The sequence below is a fragment of the Maylandia zebra genome, linkage group LG3 (genome assembly GCF_041146795.1).
Source record: "Maylandia zebra isolate NMK-2024a linkage group LG3, Mzebra_GT3a, whole genome shotgun sequence".
Lineage (NCBI taxonomy): Eukaryota > Metazoa > Chordata > Actinopteri > Cichliformes > Cichlidae > Maylandia > Maylandia zebra.
In genome coordinates this window covers 48,955,143-48,977,223 of record NC_135169.1, presented here as the reverse complement: position 1 = coordinate 48,977,223, position 22,081 = coordinate 48,955,143, and the positions used below count along the sequence as shown (strand labels likewise).

The window sequence follows — 22,081 nt, the reverse complement described above, 5'->3', positions numbered from 1 at the left end:
CCTTGAGCGGATATTTAATGGAGCTCTCAATGAAGAGAGGGAAAGAGAGAAAGACAGGATGACATTGTCTCCGTCTGAAGACTCACCTCTTTCTAATTGCCTCAAGTCGTATTGATTACCCAAGACCCCTCACACACCTCTTCTATGTGATCCCTTCACTCTGTGAGAAGGGATCACAGAGCTTACAGACCAGGTTGTTTGCTGTTTTCTGATGTGATTAGCAGTATTGATCAAAGTGTGTGTGTGTGTGTGTTTATTTGTGTTTGGGGGCACCTTGCGTGTTTGATCACTCAGTAATTGGATGCTAAAAAGATGGAAGGAAAGAAATCTGCTTAATAATATTCATCTGATGATCATGCATCAAACATCAAACTTTCTCTTGCAACAACACCACATATATACCCACACACACCGTTTCCAGAAACCAGCACTTAAGCTGGGCTTCTATCACCCCCTCGTCAGGCCTGGAGGTGTGTTTAAGCGGCAGTTTGAGCCCCTGCACATTACCAGACATCTTACTGTGACACCACACACTCTTACTGCCAGTCATTCTTATTCCCTCGTCTGTCTTTCTGTCCCTAAGGGAAATGAAGATGACTTCATCCCTGTGCAATTAAATGCTCTCATTCTGTCTGGCCCTCTTCTATTTTGTGTATGTGTGTATGTCTGTGTGTGTGTGTTAGTGAAATGGATGAGATGTCAGATCCTGTGCAGACAGTTGGAGTAAGGACTAGACCAGAAAGTGAGCTAATCTCCTTCCATCCCTTCACTGATTGGAAGAACCCTGGACCCCAGCAATAACGCCCACCAATTAGACAGGCCTCCACAGTTGGCAGTTGTATCTGAGTGTAAGTCACCTACTGGACCTTTTGGCTCTCACTTGAGCTTATTGGAGGTTTGGAAATTCACTTTCTAAGTTCTAAGCTGCCCGTGGACTGAAAAACTGTGTATTGAATACCAAAACAAGATTGGTCTCCATGCAATTTAAACTCATGTACTACATACATAACAGTATGTAGTAAATAAAGTTAGTCATGATTATAATGTGTGTATCATTATATCTCTCAAGTTTTTTGTCTGCTGGGTTTTATTTTATCTATTGAACACAATAATTCTCAGCATCCTAGGTGGATTTCTTCTGTATTTTGAATCATTTTTAAATTTTCTTAATGTATCTGCACTGTACAATGTATCCCAAAGTCTGATGCTAAACAGTGCATCACATATTGTATAACCAATTCTAAAAATAGACCACCTCGGTCTGAATGGTATATTGGTGTGAAGCAGGTACAGCTTCCATGCAATAAAATGAAATCATAATCACAATCCCTAAAGAATCGCACCACTTTCAGACACAAGGCTCAGTTTACTTCACATGAGAATCACTATGTAGTCTTCTGACGGTCTGAAGGAACAATAAAAATAACTCTAATGATGTCATCAGGGATTCAGCCTGAAAGTACAAACTTACGATTGGAAAGCTTCTGTTTTTGAACTGGGAATATGGAGCTTTATAAGAAAAGAAAGAAGAAAGATCAAATAATAAACAAGGGTTCAACATGGGCTCAAAATGCCATCCATACCACAAGTTGAGTGCTTGGCTTCAGATGGATACCTAGCTCCGGATAGTTTGAGAACATCAGGAAAATGTTTCCCAGTTTCAATGTGTATTTGTGACAATATGATGCGCATCCAATTTAACTAATTATGTAGCCTCCAGATGAAAACAATCAATCCAATGCACACGTATCAAACACACTGATTGAGAGTTATGCTGACAAAGGCAAAATCAATCAAAGTTTCCAGGCTAACCTCACTGATTCAAGGCACATAACTGGACACCACCATGTTTGCTATGCTTGTGCTGTTAGTGCTTCTTGGAGCATTATAACAGACTTATCTGACAAATATCAAAGCCCGCTGTATGATATACACTGTACAAGAAGTTTGTGTTTAAGTCTTGGTGAGAAAAATCTAATTTTATGAGTCTGACACAGACCACTAATAAGCAGATATTTATGTTTTTGCTTTGTGTTGTAAGCTAATAATTTATCACCCCATCCTTTCATCCAAATATGATCCCCTCTGTAAAGGCTCTTTGCTTACATTCAGACAACTGAAGAATTGAGGTTCTAAGGGCATGACTCATACAATATAGGACAAATGTCATAGGCCAACTATGCATAACACCTACATGGGCTGCTCAGCCACAGAAACCCGAGCCATGAAGCTCCCAGTGCACAATTTGTGTGCTGATTATAATACAAGAGGAGGTTTGAAACTATTGTTATGGAGGCATTGTTATTGAGGGCGTTGACTACTTACAGGTGATTATAAAATAAGAGGAAAGAAATTTTACAAAGTGATTGTTGCATAAAATTAGATCCACAGTAGAAAATAGTGAGCTCTTTAAAATGACCCACTGGTTTCCTAGTTATGTGTCTTCATGCTGATGTGCTGAATCTCATTCCAAACATTAGATCACTAGTCAAACTCTGCACAGTGACCTACACCGTGTGTACACACCAAACTAAACCGAAATGAGCACTTCAACTCTACCTGCAAGCTCACAAGCTAGCTAACACAGAATGGCACAAAACAGGTAATTTTATGGTGAAAGTAGACAACTTCAAGAATGCTTTTACAGTCAGTGCTTCTTAACTTAGTGCAAAGAGAGGCCAGTGAATTCATCCACCACTTATATACCTTGCATTTTGAAACCACACAACATAAGAAATATGGAGCCATAAACAGGGAATTTAGTCTTTCAACAAGGTGTAAGCTGATAAGAAGCATGCAGCTTCAACAGGAACAGCAAAAAGTTGTTTCTGTGAGCAAACTCTCAAAGTGATGGAAATGTAAAAAGTTTCATTATAGACTAATTTGTGTGATTTTGTGTCCAGCACATTTAATATCTTTGGGATTAAAATAAACCCATGTCAACAAATTACACTATACTGCTAAAAATATTTGCTTGTCTACCGTCACATGGAACGAGGTCTTCTGGGAAGGCTTTCCACAAGGTTTAGGTGTGTGTTTATGGGGATTTTTGACCATTCTCCCAGAAGTCTATTGTGAGGTTGTGAGGTCAGACACTGATGTTGGACAAGAAGACCTAGCTCGGAGTCTCTCGGAGTCTAATTCATCCCAAAGGTGTTCTGTTAGTCAGGACTGTGCGCAGGCCATTCAAGTTCTTGACTCCAAATTCAGTCATACACGTCCCTATGGGCCTTGCTAGACCTAGCAGTCTGCAAGCCTAGGTGCTTGATTTTATACACCTGTGACATTTATTCAATAATTTGGATGGCTGAGTGATTGCTGAGTGACTGCACAAACATACATATACTATATTTATATATATACGTTATCGTGATCCTAAGTGATTCTTAGTAAAACTTAATCTGACAGCTCTGGATCTTAAATGAATAATTGTTTCAAATGACACATTTTTCACTAGATTTCTCCAATTTCTTACAATCTGGCTGTGCAGGTGTTCATTTAGACCTCCAACTCGTACTATTAACAATGGACAACATAACCGGGGGAAAAAATGCATGCAACTACCGACCTTTTTCTTGTTGGTTGGGCAAATGTAGAAACTTGTCACCACAATGGTTGTTCCTGGCATCAGGTTGAGTTTGGTGTAGGTGGTGCCATAGTCAGAAGACCTAACAAAATTGCAGGCGAAAAACAAGAACAGGTACAAGTTAGTCTGGAAACATTTAAGAGCATTTTTTTCATAGTTTTCCTTTTGCAGTAATCCCATGAGAGGTAGGCAAAGATGCCTGGGAAAGCAGCTGCTTATTCTCTCAAACTGTCCTAAAGGTATTGTATCAGTTCTGTTCACCATATCGCTACTTTGCAGTCTGTGGTCTGAGCCAAGTGACAAATCAGAAACGGCTGGGAAACCTGTCATTGCCACAGTGGTGTAAAAACACCCTTGGGCTAGCGATGAAGTCCTGACCAATCCTTAAATCTGGCAGCTTTAGCAGGAGGTAGGGAGTGCTATGTGCGGTCAAGAGTGATAGTTACAGTAGCTGGATCATTTCTCCAGCCCCGCTCAGACATACCCACAAAGCACAGTGAAAGTGATTGTTTGTGACAGGTTTTGACAAATGATGCAGGTTTCAACTTGACAAAGCTTAAGGGGGCTTAACTCTTTTATGGATAATTAATGTCTTAAATTTCTGTCAGGAAGGAAAAGATAAACAAAACTAATACAGGAGATTTTCCCCTCTACTTTATTATGTAGACAAGGTAAATTAAGGTTTAAGACACTGGTTTGAGTAAACAGAACACAAAACAAGTGTACATCAGACAACTTTCTAGGCTTCAAAAACAATGCAAAGCATACAGGAAGAAAGATGCTACAGCATTTAGCTGGAGGTTGAGGGTTCAACAGGAGGGAGCCTTGAAGAAGAGGACTTGATGAAAGAGAATGATGAGCTAGCACGTCAGCCTGGTTAAGGATGAGAGGATTTACTCCTTTGCGCAGTGGGACATCAACCACTGACAGACACTCACACACACAGTAAGACACATACACCCGAAGCTCTGCCAAGCCATTCAGCAATCAGCTCTCCCAGAGTGCTCTGATACAGCTGGAGAAAATGGAGTGGCATAGCAGGGGTGAGCTATTTCTCTGTGGTGAGCTGGCAAGTGTTTTCATCTTCCTCGTTGGCCCGTGTGCCATATTTAACCCTGGATCACTTGGAGGACATGAACAGATCTCGTGCTGATGGCTGTGCTAGCAGCAGAGCTCTGTGCTTATCACAAAAACCCAGTTGTAGATGGAGTAAAGGCCTGCTAGGCCTGGTGAGCAGAGGTCCTCTCAGAGGGTGGATAATTTGGGTGTAAGTGCAAAAACCACATTAACTAGTCACATTAAGTCCTAATTAGCAAGAAGGATGATGATCAGCACTTTATAAACAGTGCTCGGAGAATCTGTTTAAACCATTTGTTCACACACATTCATTGCCCTCCTTTAAGGAAGACTCTAGATTCCATTTGTGCCTGTCAACATATGAAAATCTACTTACAAAGAATCAAAAGATGCTGCAGATCCAACTGCTAGGAAGGCATTCAGTAACATTTCCAAGTGCTTTGTATGTGACAGGTAAGAGATAGGTTGTTACCCAGCCTTTAGAGCTGGGTGAAAATATATCTGGTCACTCTTGATATTGAAGCTGAAATGAATGCTAGTGCATAAGAATTGGAATGTTATTCTTGTATTTCTGCAGGAGTGAAAACTCGGTCCCACAAGATTTCCTATGCTCTGTTGATAAACACATTAGCAAAATGTGTTGTGTTGTGTCTTTCTATAAAGACACAACACATTTTGCAACTCATTTAGACTGATGCTTCTTCTGTAAGAGATCTGTAAGAGATCTGTACTTCTGTTAGAGATCTGCAGAAATCCCCTTAGCTGCTGAACATTTGATAAGGATAACTTTAAAAACCTAAAATTGTCTCCTTAAAATGACATTACAATGCATCTACACTTTTTGCCAAGAGCACTTTGATTCAGTTCAATTCAGGTATATTTATATAGCACCAATGAGGGAAGCTTATCTGTTTACATACCACAAATCATAGCAAAAAATAATGTAAATCATAAAAAAAAATCTGCTTCATTTGGATAATCACCTTCTCCACAATAAGAGGAGAATACATCAACTCTATTACTGTACTGGGTATTACTTCTCCATTTAACACAGAGGCCTCCAAAACCTCCTTATTACACATTTATAGTGCTTCATTAGCCAGGGTGTAATGAAAGGCCAGAGCTGGGGTGGGCATTCTGCCCAGAAATACAACTCAACATATGGACCTTGACTGTCCCTTGTCCCCTAGCTTTTTTGTCCTCAATACCCTGTTTTGCCCAGCATCTGTTACAATGAACTTTTTTCTTTCCATATATCTTCCATCTGATGTTAAAGATTAAAGGTATGGACTAATTTTTGTCAAATGCTCAAATTACATGTGTTTATTAATTTAACATAAACACACGTCAAATGATCCAAGGAGTACAGCTCTCTCTAGCTGGAGTGCACTGACAAATCCTCCAATCACAATGAAACATTAAGACATTCTTATGAATTATGAAGTATAAACAGGTATATTTCACCTAGGTTTACATTCACAGATACCCTGAGCCAGTTAGGTTAGGGTACTGCATTTGAACTGGCTGCACCTCTAAGCAGTTATTTAAGAAGTTATTGAAATTCTGAAAGTCTAACAACAGGCCATAGAAACTATACATATAGAATCATAAGTAAAATATCACAAAAGTGCTTCAAAGTTTGGCTATTTTTAGTGCCAAAACAAAAAAGTAAGAAAAGGCAACTTAAAAACAAAAAAACTAATCTGAGGAGTCATGAGGCAAAGATATGTCACTTAGGCTACATTCACACTGCAGGCGAAAGCGCATCAAATCCGATTTTTTTGACCCTATGCGACCCATATCCGATCATGCTATGACAGTGTGAACGGCACAAATCTGATATTTTCAAATCCAATCTGGGTCACTTTCGTATTTGGTACTGAATCCGATACATATCCGATGTTTCAGAAAGCGACTGCTGTGTGAATGGTCATGTTGCATTAAATCCATCTTTTACGTCACTGACACAAGACAGACGCCAATTATCAGCGCCGGAGAAGCACCCGATAGGACATCGCGAACGCTTCCTGGCCATCCGGTGAAAGTGCTGGGAAGACAACGTTGGAGAAATGTTAACATTTTATTTGTACTGTATAACCTGCAGATTCTGACAGAAATCTGCAGCTATACTTTGAAGCACCGCTCCTCTCTAAAACAGCAATAAGGATAATTATTAGGTTATTTACATTATTATGTAATAACTTAAAGCAAAAATTGGGAAACGTGAAGTCCGAAGTCTTTATATTAAGGGCCATCAGTCAAACAATATTGTTTGCTCTGGGTCTAAACAGAGCGTGTTGTGTGTGACATCTTCTTTTGCGCATGCGGGCCGCTTTGAGCGTTCACACTGGAGCGCGTTTGCGGTCGCATTTTATTTGTAGTGTGAACGAGCAGACAAAAAGATCGGATTTGATCAAAATATCGGAATTGAGCATTAAGACCTGCAGTGTGAACGTAGCCTTATAAAGCTAATATAGAGGTTGGGTAGGGGTTAGAGTGTAAAGTCAGCTGTCTCAGCACCTTACATGCTGAGAATAATGATGTTGAGTTAATAGGAGAGCTCATTTTATACTGTCTACCACCAAGACCTCTGGATTAATAGACTAGTAGAGAGCTATTGTAGATTAATGAGGAATAATTACTTTTAAACAGAGTAGGAAGCTGATGAGAAGAGATATGGACGAAGACAGGGAGCAGGAGAGGGGAGAAGAGTTGAATGAGAAAATGAAAAAAGTTTAATCTGTGGTACTCAGTGTAGCCCTCAGTCCTGGCAATTTAATATTAACAGAAAAGTAGGATATCAAGGCACACGCTGACACAAAATAGTCATTAATATTACCCTTATGTTATTTCATGTCCAAGTCTTCATGTCAAACAGCATAACTGTGAGAAAACATTCATTTTTGATATGCAGTACAAAGGCTTAAACAAGTTGCCGCAGACACAAGACAATTGGTAGAAGGCAAATAGCTGAAATAATAACAGCAGAAAAACGGAAACTACTATAAAACAAGAGTGGAATATTAAAAAAAAACAAAAGGGGAGAGAAGGGAAATGTCTGCGAGAATGAATGTGACAGTGACAGACACTATGGGTGAAATTGTATTTTCCTTGATCTGCTTGAGAAAACAGAGAAATGTGGAAGCACTTTAGGGTGGCGACAGGTGCTGATTCAGATTTAATGTCCTAATATGTCAAGGTTGCTCCCAGCGCTTGACATCTCAGGAAAGAAAAATTGAGTGTGTCAAGAAAATGTCTGATGCAATGGAATACCAAAATATAGAGAGCACAGGAGAATGGATATAAGGAAATGGATTCATGATAAATCCATCTAAAGATCTTCAAAGTGTTAGCTGGTGAGGCGTTATGATGAATATGCGACAGAAGGAAATGCATCCTTCAAGGCTTTTCTCTTCTGAATTCACATGCATTTGGCGAAACATCTGCTGTCTAAGAAGAACTAAGCTAATAAATAGCTTCAAACAAAGCTAACGAAGAACAGAGCAGTGGGTTGGTGTATTAAAGGTTAGCTATAGACATATACAGTAGTTGGCTGAGTCTCATCATGCTGTTCAGTGTCTGATTTCTGCTAAGACAGACAGATACCGTCAGTCTGAATCAGGTCTGGAAAGCCTGATGGCCAGACTGTTAGGGCTGATGACACTCATCACTGATTGGCTGACATACAGATTTCCCAGAGAGGCTAACTGAGGGCAACGTCCTCTGACAAGAGGATAGGATTGAGCTGGATCTTAGTTTAGTATAGAATATGTCACAGTTTCAAGTCTTACACCACAGAAACACAAGAAAAACTCTGCAGTGCATTATGCAGTTGCTCTGTTGACAAATCTGATGAAGTATGAGGATAAATTTGCTTCCTTACCAGAGTATCACTAACTGACGCTATCAACTGCATCCTACTGTATGAGAATTTGTGCCAAATTTAATCTAGAGCAGGTTAAAGTTTGGGTCATGAGCGATCATTGTGATCGTAAGCGTTGCTATTTTTCTTTTTGAAAGAGTAGAGAATTCATGCGAGATGGGAGCTTTTGATTTATCGCACTAAAGGTAATTGCCATGAGTGGTGTCAAAGAATACAGCAGAGAGCGAGTCACCATTAGTGTTAAAACTGATTTACTGGTTTAAAGTAAGCCATCAAATACCAATGGGCAGATTGAGCTTTCAACAAGTGCAATCACATTTTATGCTTTCAGATGATAAATGGAAAAATTACTGTTTCATGACACAGCTTTATGGACGATAAAAGTAAGATGTATGAACAAGAAACGTAGTGGTGGAAGTCGGGGTTGGGGTTGTCAGCGTCACACATGGACAGGTCAGCAGTGTTATCGCCCATTCTACTTTAAAAAGGAACAGTCTACTCGACTGTCATTTGTCTGTTTATTTTCGCTTCTTTTTGCAGCAGTAGAATGGCTGAGGATGATAAAGCTCAGGGAGTCTCAGGTGTACCCTGGACAAAGGTTTTATGGCCATCTGCTATGGCCTGATTGTGTCAAAGCCTTGGTTTATTGACTGCAGAATAGACTGTAGAATGAAATAGCACGTCTTTCAGAGATCTACTCCGCTCAGATATACAGAAAATAGAGAAATTGAGTAGAGAAGTTGTGCTGTGGCAAAACTTTACATGTATAAAAGAATGGATTTTTTAAAAATATTTGTCTTTGAGTGTTTTTGGTGAGCTGCAAAGTCAGACAAATGCAATTTAACACTCAGTCTTTTGGTGTTACAGCTACCAGAAAGCCGGGGAAAGTGTGAACCTGTTTTGACAGGGAAAGCAAAAAGACAACTGGTCTTGTTATGACAGTGGCAGACGTGTCAACCAGACTGGCCACAAATCATAAAATCATAAAATGACAAGTTGAACTGTCTACAGAAAGGTGTTAACAGACACATAAAAACCCTAAAAGATCAATCAATCTTTAAACCGCAGGCTTTTAAGATGGTGGTATTATGTTAAAAGAATCTGCTTGACGTTGCTGTATTTGCTACTTATACACTAATTTTTAACCTTCTTCTAATTTCCTACTTCTAAAAAGTGAGATTATTGTACTCATTGTAAAAAATCTTAGAAAAATGGTGATCAACCAAATATTTATTTGCTGAAATGCTAGTCTATGCATGTATTACTTATAGTTTAGACTGCTGTAATTCATTGTTATTATGTTTTTCTAAAAATTTCTTTAAAAAGCCCTTAGCTGGTCCAGAAGGATGTAGCAAGAGTACAGGGACTAGAAAGATATTTACTTTTCTCCAGTGGCTACCTATTAAATCCAAAATTAGATTTAAAACCCTTCACCTCTCATAAAATGTCTTGAATAATCAGGTCCCATTTTATCTTAAAGGCTGATAGTACCATATTGAGAGCACTAGAATGGGAGCCATTCAGATTTCAGCTGCCTCTTCTATGGAGCTAGCTTTCAGTTTAAGAAACACTCCCCTCTCTCCTTTTAGGTCTAGTCTTAAAGCATTCGTTTTTGCTAAAGCTTGTAGTCAGGGCTCGACAGGATGCCTTGAACCCATCCCTTAGTTACACTGCAATAGGCTAAGGCTGCTTCACTCCCTTCTTTAGCTCTCTCAATATTTATACACCACTATTACATTTAATCACTGGTAATTAATTTTAAAATCGTATGTGTGTCTGTTGTAATGTCTCCCACCGGTGTGCTTTCCCCTGAATCTAGTCTTCTCTTACATACATGAAGTTACACAAACACTGGGGTTGGAGAACTGGAAATGCAGGTGGTTGGGTCTGTGTTTCCACAAGCCCCGCTAGTTTAGAAACTTATTCTCATTAACAACAAAAACAAGACGGACATCTTTTACTTGCTAGCAAGGGAGGCCCCGGCCGGTGTCTCAGAAAGCACTCTGAATCCTACCGCAGACTGACCCCAACAACAGCCTCCGCTGCCTTTTATTGGGAAAACAGTTCACACAATACACATCACAGCAAAAGCACCTCCCACCGTAAACCCCCAAATGGTTCTAAGACAAGAAACAGAATCTTCACAAGGGATGTGTCTACAATAATCCTAAGTGGCTGGAGAGGTGGTCAGAGACAAAGGAACGTCTTGATCCTATAGATTGATCTAAGACCTTACAAAGTTAAGAAACACAATGACAACATTCAACAATTAGACTTAACACAGGTTGCCTGGCACTAAATACCCCTTTGTGCAACCCAGTATCATAGCAAAACTTATAATAGATAAGCTAATCAACTGTCTTTATTTTATGCACCTGGGGAAAGAGATATTGTATTTCAAACCAACATGACAACAATCACAATAGTAACAATACACCTATATTCAATAATTGTACTACATTAAATGTACAACCTCAATTCCAATGAAGTTGGGACGTTGTATAAAATGTAAATAAAAACAGAATACAATGATTTGAAAATCCTTTTTAACCTATATTCAATCGAATACACTACAAAGACAAGCTAATGTTCAAACTGATAAACTGTATTGTTTTGCAAATTTTCACTCATTTTGAATTTGATGCCTGCAACACATTCCAAAGAAGCTGGGACAGGGGCATGTTTACCACTGTGTTATGTCACCTTTCCTTTTAACAATACTCAATAAGCGTTTGGGAACTGGAACTGGGGTTGTACTATCGACATGGCTAGATACCACAGGTTCATGACAGAGATTTTCCTTCTCTCATCCTTTACTTCCCAAAAACACCATGAAGAACATTTTGGATTTTAAGTTACACCTGTCTACATGCCGTCAAAGTGCCATTTGATGTCCCAGACGGTCATGTGGATTGCAGCAAAGAGAACATGGATGATAATGCACTGCTTTGTCCTGTTTTGGATAGAATATGAGTAGGCACTTGTAGATACATATCTGATCTGACAGTTGCGCACACTGCAAGATGAAGGCTCCATCTCGCAAGTTATTGTTTATGCTTTATGATGAGAGTAATTTAGCTCATTTGCATTAGAATCAAAACACATAGTAGCAGAAGTTTGTAAGATGTGGGTTACATTTGTGTTCAGGTTAGTTACTAATGCCTGAGCAGCAATTAGCAATTTCATTTGGAAGAGCCTCCTACACTGCAAGTAGTCTGAGCAGGCAGTTAGCCAGGATACAGTGATTCATGCTTAGTAAGGGCACTTCACAGTGGCGGATAGTCTCTTGAAGTGCACAAAATCACTGGAGCATAGATATCAGCAGCAGAGTACTGCTGCCACTTGAAAAGCTGCTTATGGAAGTCTCCTGACAGGCCACTCTGCATCTACTTTTCTTGTTTATATAGCGAAAATGACATAATATTATAACAAATACATCACCAACAGATTGCACTTAATTAGGCAGTTTTCTTAAGAGGCTACTTTTATATTACACCACTGAACCTGTTCTTTCCCAGGCTCTGTGGTGACTGAATCACTGGCCTTTCTCTGTCAGTTGTAATGAGTTTCTTTGCAGCCTTTTGAGTAAAACCCCTTGAATAAAATAATAATCAATCTGCTACTATCAACAAAGGCTGTGATAGCACATGATGAAAAAAATAAATCACAAAAAAAGAATCCTTCATAAATTACTTTCAGGACACCCATATGGAAAAGATATATATAAATCTTATAAAGTTTGCATCTGTCTTGTGTGAAAAGCATGAAAGAGTGAAAACAGATATAAGATCCCTTGAAAAAGTATAAATAAATAAAACTTGTATGTTTTGGATACTTACTAAAACAATATATGAAAGTGGCCACTTTCATGAGTAAAACATGAAAGCCTTATATGATTATATGAAGTAGGCCAAATCTGATGCAAGTTTTTTCTATTTCTTTTCCATATGGGCAGGCTTGAAATTTCTCTAGCAAGATATCTACAAGGATGCACATATTATATGCCCATATTTAGATCATTTCCCTTAAGAAAGGAGCTGAAATGGTTATAACACCCATAAAAAAGAAATATGTGTGTGTGTATATATAAAACACTGTACTATCAAGAGAAATAACCACACTCCCTGGATCCCATCGGCAAAACTCCTCTCCCAATGAGCATAATTAGCAAAAATGGAAACACACAAATCCTTAAAGAGCGTTCAATTCTCCAGCACACATTTGGGATTTCTGATGATGGATATGGACTATTATGCTTATCATAACAGTCCATATCAGGTTGCTATGGAGGTGCCTGTTATGGAAGACGACCAGTTAACTCCCTCAGTACGGCAGAAATAACATAGAAATTCAACCAAGATAAACAGCATTGTATTTGGATGGTGGTAATAACTTTTCATCTACACGCAATAAGTCCTCCAACATGAACATTAATATAGGTTTAAGCAGCAGAATATCGGCCAGTGGTTAAAGATGTCTAGAGTTTGTGGCTTTATAACTCTGTTGCAGAGTTGCAGGTGGAATACATCTGTACTATACTCATTTTTATTTATTTTATTTATTTTTGGGGTTGGTACTTAAGATTAGACATACATTACCTGCACCTTTAAAAAAAAGTCAAGTGTAACGTTTATATATGTATTCCCTGTAAAAGGGCGTTTCTCATTTTTTTAGGATTTAATGTTGCACCTTGGGCTGAGTTTGTTTTTTTCCTATGCAGATTTAGTTTGGATTGTGAAACCCTTAAATGCATTTTTATAATACCGTTAGCAGTTGTTAGAATACTGAATATTTTTACAGCCACGCTAGCAGTGTGCTTGTAGCATATTGGTCCATCATTTTGATCCAGGTATTTCATAATACTTTTTTACACAAAAAAGAGAGATATGTGAGCTTTTAGTAAACCTTATTACATGTGTATTGTGACTTTCCAATTTTCAAAATTTGAAAGTTGGTTATTGACTGCAGAACAGATTGTAGAGTTAAATAATTTAATGCCAGAAAAACATGCTTTTGTTCATTTGAAACTGTTTACACTTGGCATTGCTTTGACTTATTTTTTTTTTAGGATGTATAAGGTGTTGTCAGGACAAGCAAGCGGATAACTCAAAGCTGTGAGAACAGTGCCAGCTGATGGATTATCTATATCTGAGTCTCACAGTAAAATCCTTGAAATAATTTGCCATTTTTCAGAAACAGTGCTACAACTTTGAATGTAAATCTTTCAATCTTGCAATTTGTTCCTAGCAGTTTCTCTGTGTCAGAATACTTCCTTTAAAACCTACTGAATGAGATGTGAGGAGTGCTGCTAGTAGCATGATCATTGCTCCCCCATCTCTCCTTCTCCTGGCTGAGATTAAACATTTCCTACAGGCCTCTCCTAAGCACATAACAGTGGAGGCACTGGAGATACCAAGCAACATTCCCAAGCTCCATCAATTCACTTTTTCTCTGAAGCATCCACCGCGTGCCCTTCTTTGCACTCAAGTCCCAGCTGAACTGAAGAAAGTGATAAAAGAAAACATTTATCTAGATGACATTCCCATCAGCACGCTTTGGGACAAGCACCCTGAACACCGCAGCACACTCTCCCAGAATTCACAAGCAGCACTGCTGTGTTGGCTTACTTTGGACCTGAGGTTTAATTTTTAAGATTTTTTTTGTTTTGTTTTGCTTTTATCAGCTTGTCTCCTGAAGTCAAAATAAGCAGCTAGGATCAACTCCTTTGAGTGAACTTGGCTGTGAATACTTAAACAGATGAGCTTGTTTACAGACATTCTCATCATTTTGCCATTTCAATCACTATTGTACAAATGATTAGATCAGCTTCTCTGCACTTTATTTTCTTGCTCCATACCCATCCAGAGCCACAGAGAAAGTGCAAAGGCAAATAACACTTTCTAGCTTAATTGCTTTTACTGAAAATGCTAAAATGTGCTCTTCCTCCGGCTTTTGGAAAATACTGATCGCTCCCACTCCCCAAAAGCCAGTTGCTAATCTCATCTATGTGATAAACATATGAGCATTTTGTTTCTCTTTACGGGGAAGATTCAGTTGTTAGATTGTTTTAGAGAACAATTAGGGTTTTACTAATTTCATTTGATAGATTTTCTTTTCTGTCTTCAAGCTTAAAGTTATTGAAGGAGTTATTGAGGATTTGATTACTCCTCGCATTGATTAAAAGTGTAAAAACTGATTTCTGTTTACAAAAATGACAAAGTTTATGATGTTCAGGCTTTTGCCTTCTTTTCAGAGGCATTTTAGACCTGAAGAATATATATTAATTAATCCATGCTTTACACCTTTCACCACTTGCCTGCAACCTATTTTGCTTCTCTCTCTCTGTCCTACTCAAAACTTTTCTTGTTACATTGGATGAAGCACAGTACTGGTCCACAGTCCAGACTGCGTTTTGTTGTTTGGACTCTACATCCTTCTAACTAAAGATGAGAGGGACCATCCAGCTTGTTATTAGCCCTCAGTTCAGTCTCTGGAAATGTACCATCAGTGCTGAAATGCGTGTACAGGTTTTACTGCATCTGCTACCATCCAGGTGACATCTTTTTCAGGGAAGACCTTGCATACTTTAGTAAGACAGTACTAAACCACATATTGCATCTATAACAACAGTAAAAGAGTCCAGGTCATGGACTGGGCTGCCTGTAGTCCAGACCTTACATGAACTGAAGATCTGGTACATTATGAAGCAGAAAAAGTAGAACAAAGAAGACCCAGGATTGTTCAGCAAGTAAAATCCGCTGTCAGGCAAAGCAGTCCTCTACCAAAAGTCCAGCAACTGATCTGCTCAGTTTCCAGATGTTTCCAGATGTTTATTGCCACACAATGGTAAACATGGCCCTGTTACAGGTTTTTCGAGATGTGCCATCAAATTCAAAATGCCTTTTTTTTCTTAAAATAATACATTTTCACAATTTACACATATGATATGTTGTCTGCATTCTATCATAGGTTTATGCGATTTGCAAGTCATTGTGTAACCCAGTGTTAAAAACAGGATTAAAAAGTATAAATATTCATACTCTCACGATGGGAATAAATATTGATAAAAACAAAGTTAATTATAATAAATACTGATAAAAAGCTTGTAAACATAAGTTTAATTAATATGTACATATGTATATGTAATGTATAAATGGTGTGGGGGGCAGGACTTAGTCCTGTAGAGTGTGTTTGTCAGATCCACTGAGCGACCAATCATTGGCCGGTCTGACCCTCCCCCAGTCTGTGCGCTGCTCAGACACCTGTGTGTGCCTTCGTGTGCCAGTCAGATACGCCAGAGACACAGACGGTGAAAGATCAGTTTACCCGTGTGGCGAAGAAGCTAGCTGGATAGTGAAAGTCCTTTTTTCGGCAAGAATAATAAGAGTGATACTGTATTCCAGAGGCCGTGAGCCAACGTGAGCACTGTGAAGCCCCGTGTAGCATTTGTTGCTTCGCATGGTCAGGTTTTTCCCTTTGCTTATTTGGATTGGATTGGTTTTGAGGACCTGAGAAGAATCGAGGATCCCTTTTCCAGTACTGGATGGCGAGCCCAGCCCAAAGAGCCGGATGAACTGGTAGATTGTAACCCGACTGGTTACACACACACTGAGTGACTATTGAACATTGAAAGACTGAAATTGACTTTAAAAAAGACACAAAAGACAATATATCCTTAGGTCAACCATTTGTGGGGTTTATTTTATTTTGTTTTCAAGAAGAGCGCTCTACTTTTGTTAAATGTGCACAACTTTAATAATTGTTAATAAATGCAATTGTGTTTTCTGCACCTACTGTGTACAAGTCCTCTGTTGTCATACACCCTTGGCTCCTACGAATCTAGAACCTGTCTGATCTGGTCCTTATTTCCCTTCTGTCCTTGTACTGTGGTTAAAGGTAACTATACTGCCGTACTACATGCAAAGAAGGCAAGAAGTAGCACTAACAGGTCTAGTATTGCACCACCAGTGTTACATAAGTAAAAAAGTGGCGAGCCAGCCAGGAGCCTAGAGTGTTGTGTGACAACATTGGAATCCTCTTTGACCCTTGATCAGACGCTCACATACTATGAAAATGGATTTTGTCGAGAAGTATGCCGTTAAAGTACCAAATGCCATTATTGTTAGCGGTGTTACAGATAGAGAGAAAGACAAAGAGGTATTTGAGTTTCTGGAGCAACATGGTACTATTCGTAGAGTACTCTCTGTCGATGATGACTCTTCTGCATTCTACAAAAGTCAGATTGTAGAGTTCGAGTCCGGTGCAGCCGTTGAAATATTAGCACCTAAGCTGCCTTACCTCTTACAGTCCACTGACAATCCAGATGTCAGTTACCGCATTCGAGCCTTAACTGACGTCTATACTAAGACCGTAGAGGGCAGTGTTACTGAGGCTTACATTAGCAACCTGAAGGGTTTAGCCAAGTTAAGTGGGAAGGATTTCGAAGAAGTGTTGCAGGAGGCCCTATCCACAATAGGGAAGACCATCGAAGCTGCTGAGACAGCTGAGATAAACCCTGAAAATGATGCTGCTGATCAGACTTGCCCTGTGGTAGGATCCACACAACTTGGAGCCTCACCTTCAGTCTTAACTGAACTGCCTCACCCTCCTGAACCCATTCAGGGCGCATTCCAACACCCCATGAGACCAAACTTGACACCTCAAATGTTGAGTCCAACTGACCTCAACCCACCAGAGGTTCAGAAAGTAGTAGTCGAGCATGTTGTCAAGAGTGTTGAAAAGACATCACATGCTCACTCTACATTAAGACTCAGAGCTTTCTCTGGTAAGATGCCCAGACCTTACAGCGAAGCTGACTATGAAACATGGCGTTCTCATATTGACTTGTTGATGGAAGATGCTTCTTTGTCAGAGTTGGAAAAAACTCGTAAGATTCTTGAAAGTCTCCTTGCTCCCGCTTCTGATGTCATCCGCCCTCTTGGGCCAGAAGCCACTCCTGCAGACTATCTTAACCTTCTGGATTCAGCTTTTGGCACCGTCGAAGATGGTGAGGAACTGTTTGTACGCTTCATGAACACCCTCCAAGATCATGGTGAAAAGCCCTCTGCTTATCTGCTTCGTTTGCAGGTGGCAGTCAATCACACCGTGCGCAGAGGTGGGCTTGAACCACATGAAGTAAATAAGCAGCTTCTTAAACAGTTTTACAGAGGCTGCTGGGATGATAACTTGCTAACGGAGTTGCAATTGGAGCTAAAGCATAAGGAGCCACCCACTTATGCAGAGCTATTGCTTCTCCTGCGTACTGCAGAAAACCGACAAGAAGTTAAAAACACGCGAATGAAGAAACACTTTAGCGCCACGAAACCAAAAGCAGTGTCTCATGAACAGACGGTCACTGAAACAAATGCAGATGTTCGCCAAGCACAGTCAGATAGTCTAGAAGAGCTGAAAAAACAAGTTGCCGATCTAAAAAGCCAATTAGCTGCCGTTTTGAAGCCAAAGAAACAAGCAACACTGAAGACAGTTCGAACAAGGAAACCTGAAAATAAAAAACCTGACCATGCCAAACCTGAAAACTCACCTCCACCCAGCCGCCCCAGTACTAGGCCCAAGCCCTGGTATTGCTTCCGCTGTGGGGAAGATGGACATATAGTAGCCACTTGTGAGTCAGAGCCCAATCCTGCCCTTGTAGTTGCAAAACGAAGGGAATTAAGAGTGAGAAGGCAGATATGGGACAGGCAGAATGACCAGCTTTCTTTAAACTAAATTCTGCCTCCGTTGCGGGACAAATGGAGGCTGATGCTTTGTTAACCCGTCCCACCCAGGTTAAACAAAAAGCTTCACCTAAAAAGCGTGCCAGCCTAAAGTCACACACAAGATCAGATTCCTTCGACTTTCCTAAAGGTCTAATTGGTACAAAGAGTACTGCACAAGTGAAAGTTAATGGTCACACAGTGAGTTGTTTGCTAGATACTGGTTCCCAGGTGACTACAGTCCCCGAGTCCTACTATCGTCAGCATTTGTCCTCTCATGAGATTAAGCCATTGTTTGAACTTTTAGAAGTTGAGGGTGCCAACGGTCAATCTGTGCCTTACTTAGGCTACATTGAACTGCATGTCACTTTCCCAAAGGACTTCCTTGGCATTGAAGCTGAAGTGCCGACACTTGCCTTAGTTGTCCCCGATGTGCGCACAGCTTCTCAGTCCTTAGTGCTAATTGGGACAAACACATTAGATGTACTTTATGAGCTGTACTCTAACACATGCCATGAACTGCAGCTGAACCTGCCATATGGCTATAGGGCAGTTCTAAAAGTTCTTGAGTCACGACACAAACAGTCCAAAGACAGTAGTCTTGGTTTAGTGACGATGCACAACAAAGAGCCACAGTTGATTCCAGCAGGCCAAACTGTTGTTCTAGATGGTGCTGTAGCTGTGTCAGCCGGTAACGGTGAAAAGTCTGTCTTGTTAGAGTATCCACGAATGTCAGCCTTACCTGGTGACATCCTTGTGAAACCTTGTCTCATAGACCTACCTGAACGAGCACCTTACCTTGTTCCAGTTATACTTACCAATGAATCCGAACATGATGTGACAATCCCTCTAAATTGTGTCATCGGAGAAGTCAGTGCATATCAAAGAGTTCTATCTCACGAACACTCAGTGAGAACTCCAAGATCCCGAACTGAGCAGAAGTCAAATGTAACATATAACTTTGACTCTTCCCCTATTAGCGCTGAATGGAAGGAACGCATAACCGAAAAGCTAAGCCAAATGCCCGAAGTGTTTGCACAGAATGATCTTGACTTTGGAAAGACGGATCAAGTGAAACACACAATCAGATTGTCAGATGAAACACCGTTCAAGCATAGAGCGCGTCCCATACATCCGAACGACCTGGAAGCAGTCCGTAAGCACCTCAAAGAACTGCAAGAAGCTGGCGTGATCAGGGAATCTACCTCCCCTTTCTCTTCACCCATTGTAGTCGTGCGGAAGAAAAATGGTGAAGTCCGCCTCTGTATCGACTACAGAAAGCTTAACGCGCAGACTATAAAAGATGCTTACGCTCTCCCCAATTTGGAGGAAACGTTTTCCACCTTGATCGGGTCACAATGGTTCTCTGTCCTGGATTTAAAATCTGGGTACTACCAAATTGAGATGGAGGAGCTGGACAAACCAAAGACGGCGTTCGTATGTCCCGTCGGCTTTTGGGAATTTAATAGAATGCCCCAAGGCATTACAAACGCCCCCAGCACATTCCAGCGGCTCATGGAGAAATGTATGGGCGACATGAACCTGCGCGAAGTGATCGTGTTTCTCGATGACATCATTGTATTCTCCAAGACACTTGAAGAACATGAGGCTCGCTTGATGAAAGTTCTTGATCGCCTGAAAGAATATGGGCTCAAACTCTCACTCGAAAAATGCAAATTTTTCCAAACTTCTGTCAGATATCTTGGGCATATTGTGTCCAGCAAGGGAGTGGAGACTGACCCTGAAAAGGTGGAAGCCTTAAGTACCTGGCCTGTGCCCCGTGATCTTAAACAGCTCCGCTCATTCTTAGGCTTTTCAGGGTACTACAGGCGGTTCATTAAGAACTATTCGAGTATCGTTAAGCCCCTCACTGACTTAACATCAGGCTACCCTCCTTTGCGCAAAAGCACAAAGCCTAAAGCTAAGTCTGACCAGTACCATGACCCCAAGACACCTTTCGGCGAGCGATGGACTCCCTCTTGTGATCTTGCTTTCAAAACCATCATTGAAAAGCTCAGTACTGCGCCTGTATTGGGTTTTGCCGACCCTAAACTGCCATATACGCTCCATACCGACGCCAGCACTACAGGGCTTGGCGCCGCGCTCTATCAAGAGCAGAATGGCCAGACCAGGGTGATAGCTTATGCAAGCCGTAGGTTGTCTAGGAGTGAATCTCGTTATCCCGCCCATAAGTTAGAGTTCTTAGCCTTGAAGTGGGCAGTAACGGAAAAGTTTGCAGATTACTTATATGGAAATCAGTTTACTGTCGTAACAGACAATAATCCTCTGACGTACATATTAACTACTGCTAAGATGGATGCCATGAGTTACAGATGGCTAGCTGCCCTGTCAACGTTTAGCTTTAAGCTCCAGTACAGAGCAGGCAAGCTTAACTCAGATGCAGATGGCCTTTCTAGACGGCCACATGGCGAGTTGCTTAACGACGCAGTGTCCCAAAAAGAGCTCGACCGCATACAGCAGTTCACACAGACTCACCTGTCCCTACCTGACAGCAGTTTAAGTCCTGAAGTAGTGTCTGCTATTTGTGAGAAACACCTTGTATGCAGCTCTCAAAATGACACCATCCCTTTGGTTCACTCGCTAGCCATTTCTGCAGCTGCCATTCCAGGTGACTTTGTCAATGAAAATGACTGTGGTGGTCTTCCTGTTATGCCCCATATGTCCTCTGAACAGATCACAAACGAACAAAGAACAGACCCTTGTCTGAGGGAAGTTATTGCACAAATTGAAACTGGAGAAAAGGTCCCACCAACTGTGCGAGCTGAACTTCCTGACATCAACCTTCTACTCCGAGAGCTCAATCGATTGGAGATGCACAATAACATCCTGTACCGAACTCGCCAAGATGGAGGAGATGTTACTTACCAGTTTGTCTTACCTGAACAGCTCCGTGACTCAGTCTTCCAAAGCCTCCACTGTGACATGGGCCACTTAGGCACTGAACGTACCTTAGATCTTGCCCGAACAAGGTTCTATTGGCCTCGCATGGCAGCATATATAGAACATAAGATCAAAACATGCAACCGCTGTGTAAGACGTAAAACTCCTCCAGAAAAAGCAGCTCCACTAGTGAATATCAAATCCACCAGACCCCTTGAACTAGTCTGCATGGACTTCCTGTCCATTGAGCCTGATCGAAGTAATGTAAAGGATGTGCTTGTATTAACCGATCATTTCACGAAATATTCATTAGCCATCCCTACCAGCAATCAGAAATCTCAGACCGTTGCAAAAGCCCTTTGGGACAACTTCATAGTCCACTACGGGATACCCGAACGATTGCATAGCGATCAAGGTCCCGACTTCGAGTCCCACATTATCCAAGAGCTTTGCAAGATCATGGGCATTCGTAAAATCCGGACAACACCCTATCACCCCAGAGGGAACCCGGTAGAACATTTCAATAGAACGTTACTAAGTATGCTAGGTACTCTTGAGGAAAAGGACAAAACTCAGTGGCACAACTATGTCAAACCGCTCGTTCATGCGTACAATTGTACGAAAAACGATACAACTGGTTTTGCCCCATATGAGTTAATGTTTGGCCGTCAGCCAAGATTGCCAGTCGATCTAGCATTTGGGCTGCCCTTTAACAACAAAAGTTTCAAGTCTCATTCTCAGTACATAACAAAACTAAAGGCAACTCTACAAGAGACCTACAAACTAGCAACAGACCATGCTAACAAAATGGCAGAAAGAAACAAAACAAGATTTGATATGCGAGTGAAACCCTCAAAACTAGAGCCAGGTGACAGAGTTTTGGTGCGTGCAGTCCGTCTCAGAGGCAAGCACAAGCTAGCC

General features: G+C 40.7%; 1 protein-coding gene across 4 annotated transcripts in view; it reads right to left on the bottom strand.

The window, feature by feature from the left end:
• sorcs2 (sortilin-related VPS10 domain containing receptor 2) overlaps positions 1–22,081 on the bottom strand; it is a 416,004-nt gene that overhangs the window by 263,295 nt on the left and 130,628 nt on the right. For all 4 annotated transcript variants that reach the window (XM_076881972.1, XM_076881973.1, XM_076881974.1 and 1 more), the window contains exon 3: positions 3,569–3,668. In XM_076881972.1, coding sequence (XP_076738087.1) covers positions 3,569–3,668 — 100 coding nt within the window. The remainder of the gene's footprint in view (positions 1–3,568; positions 3,669–22,081) is intronic.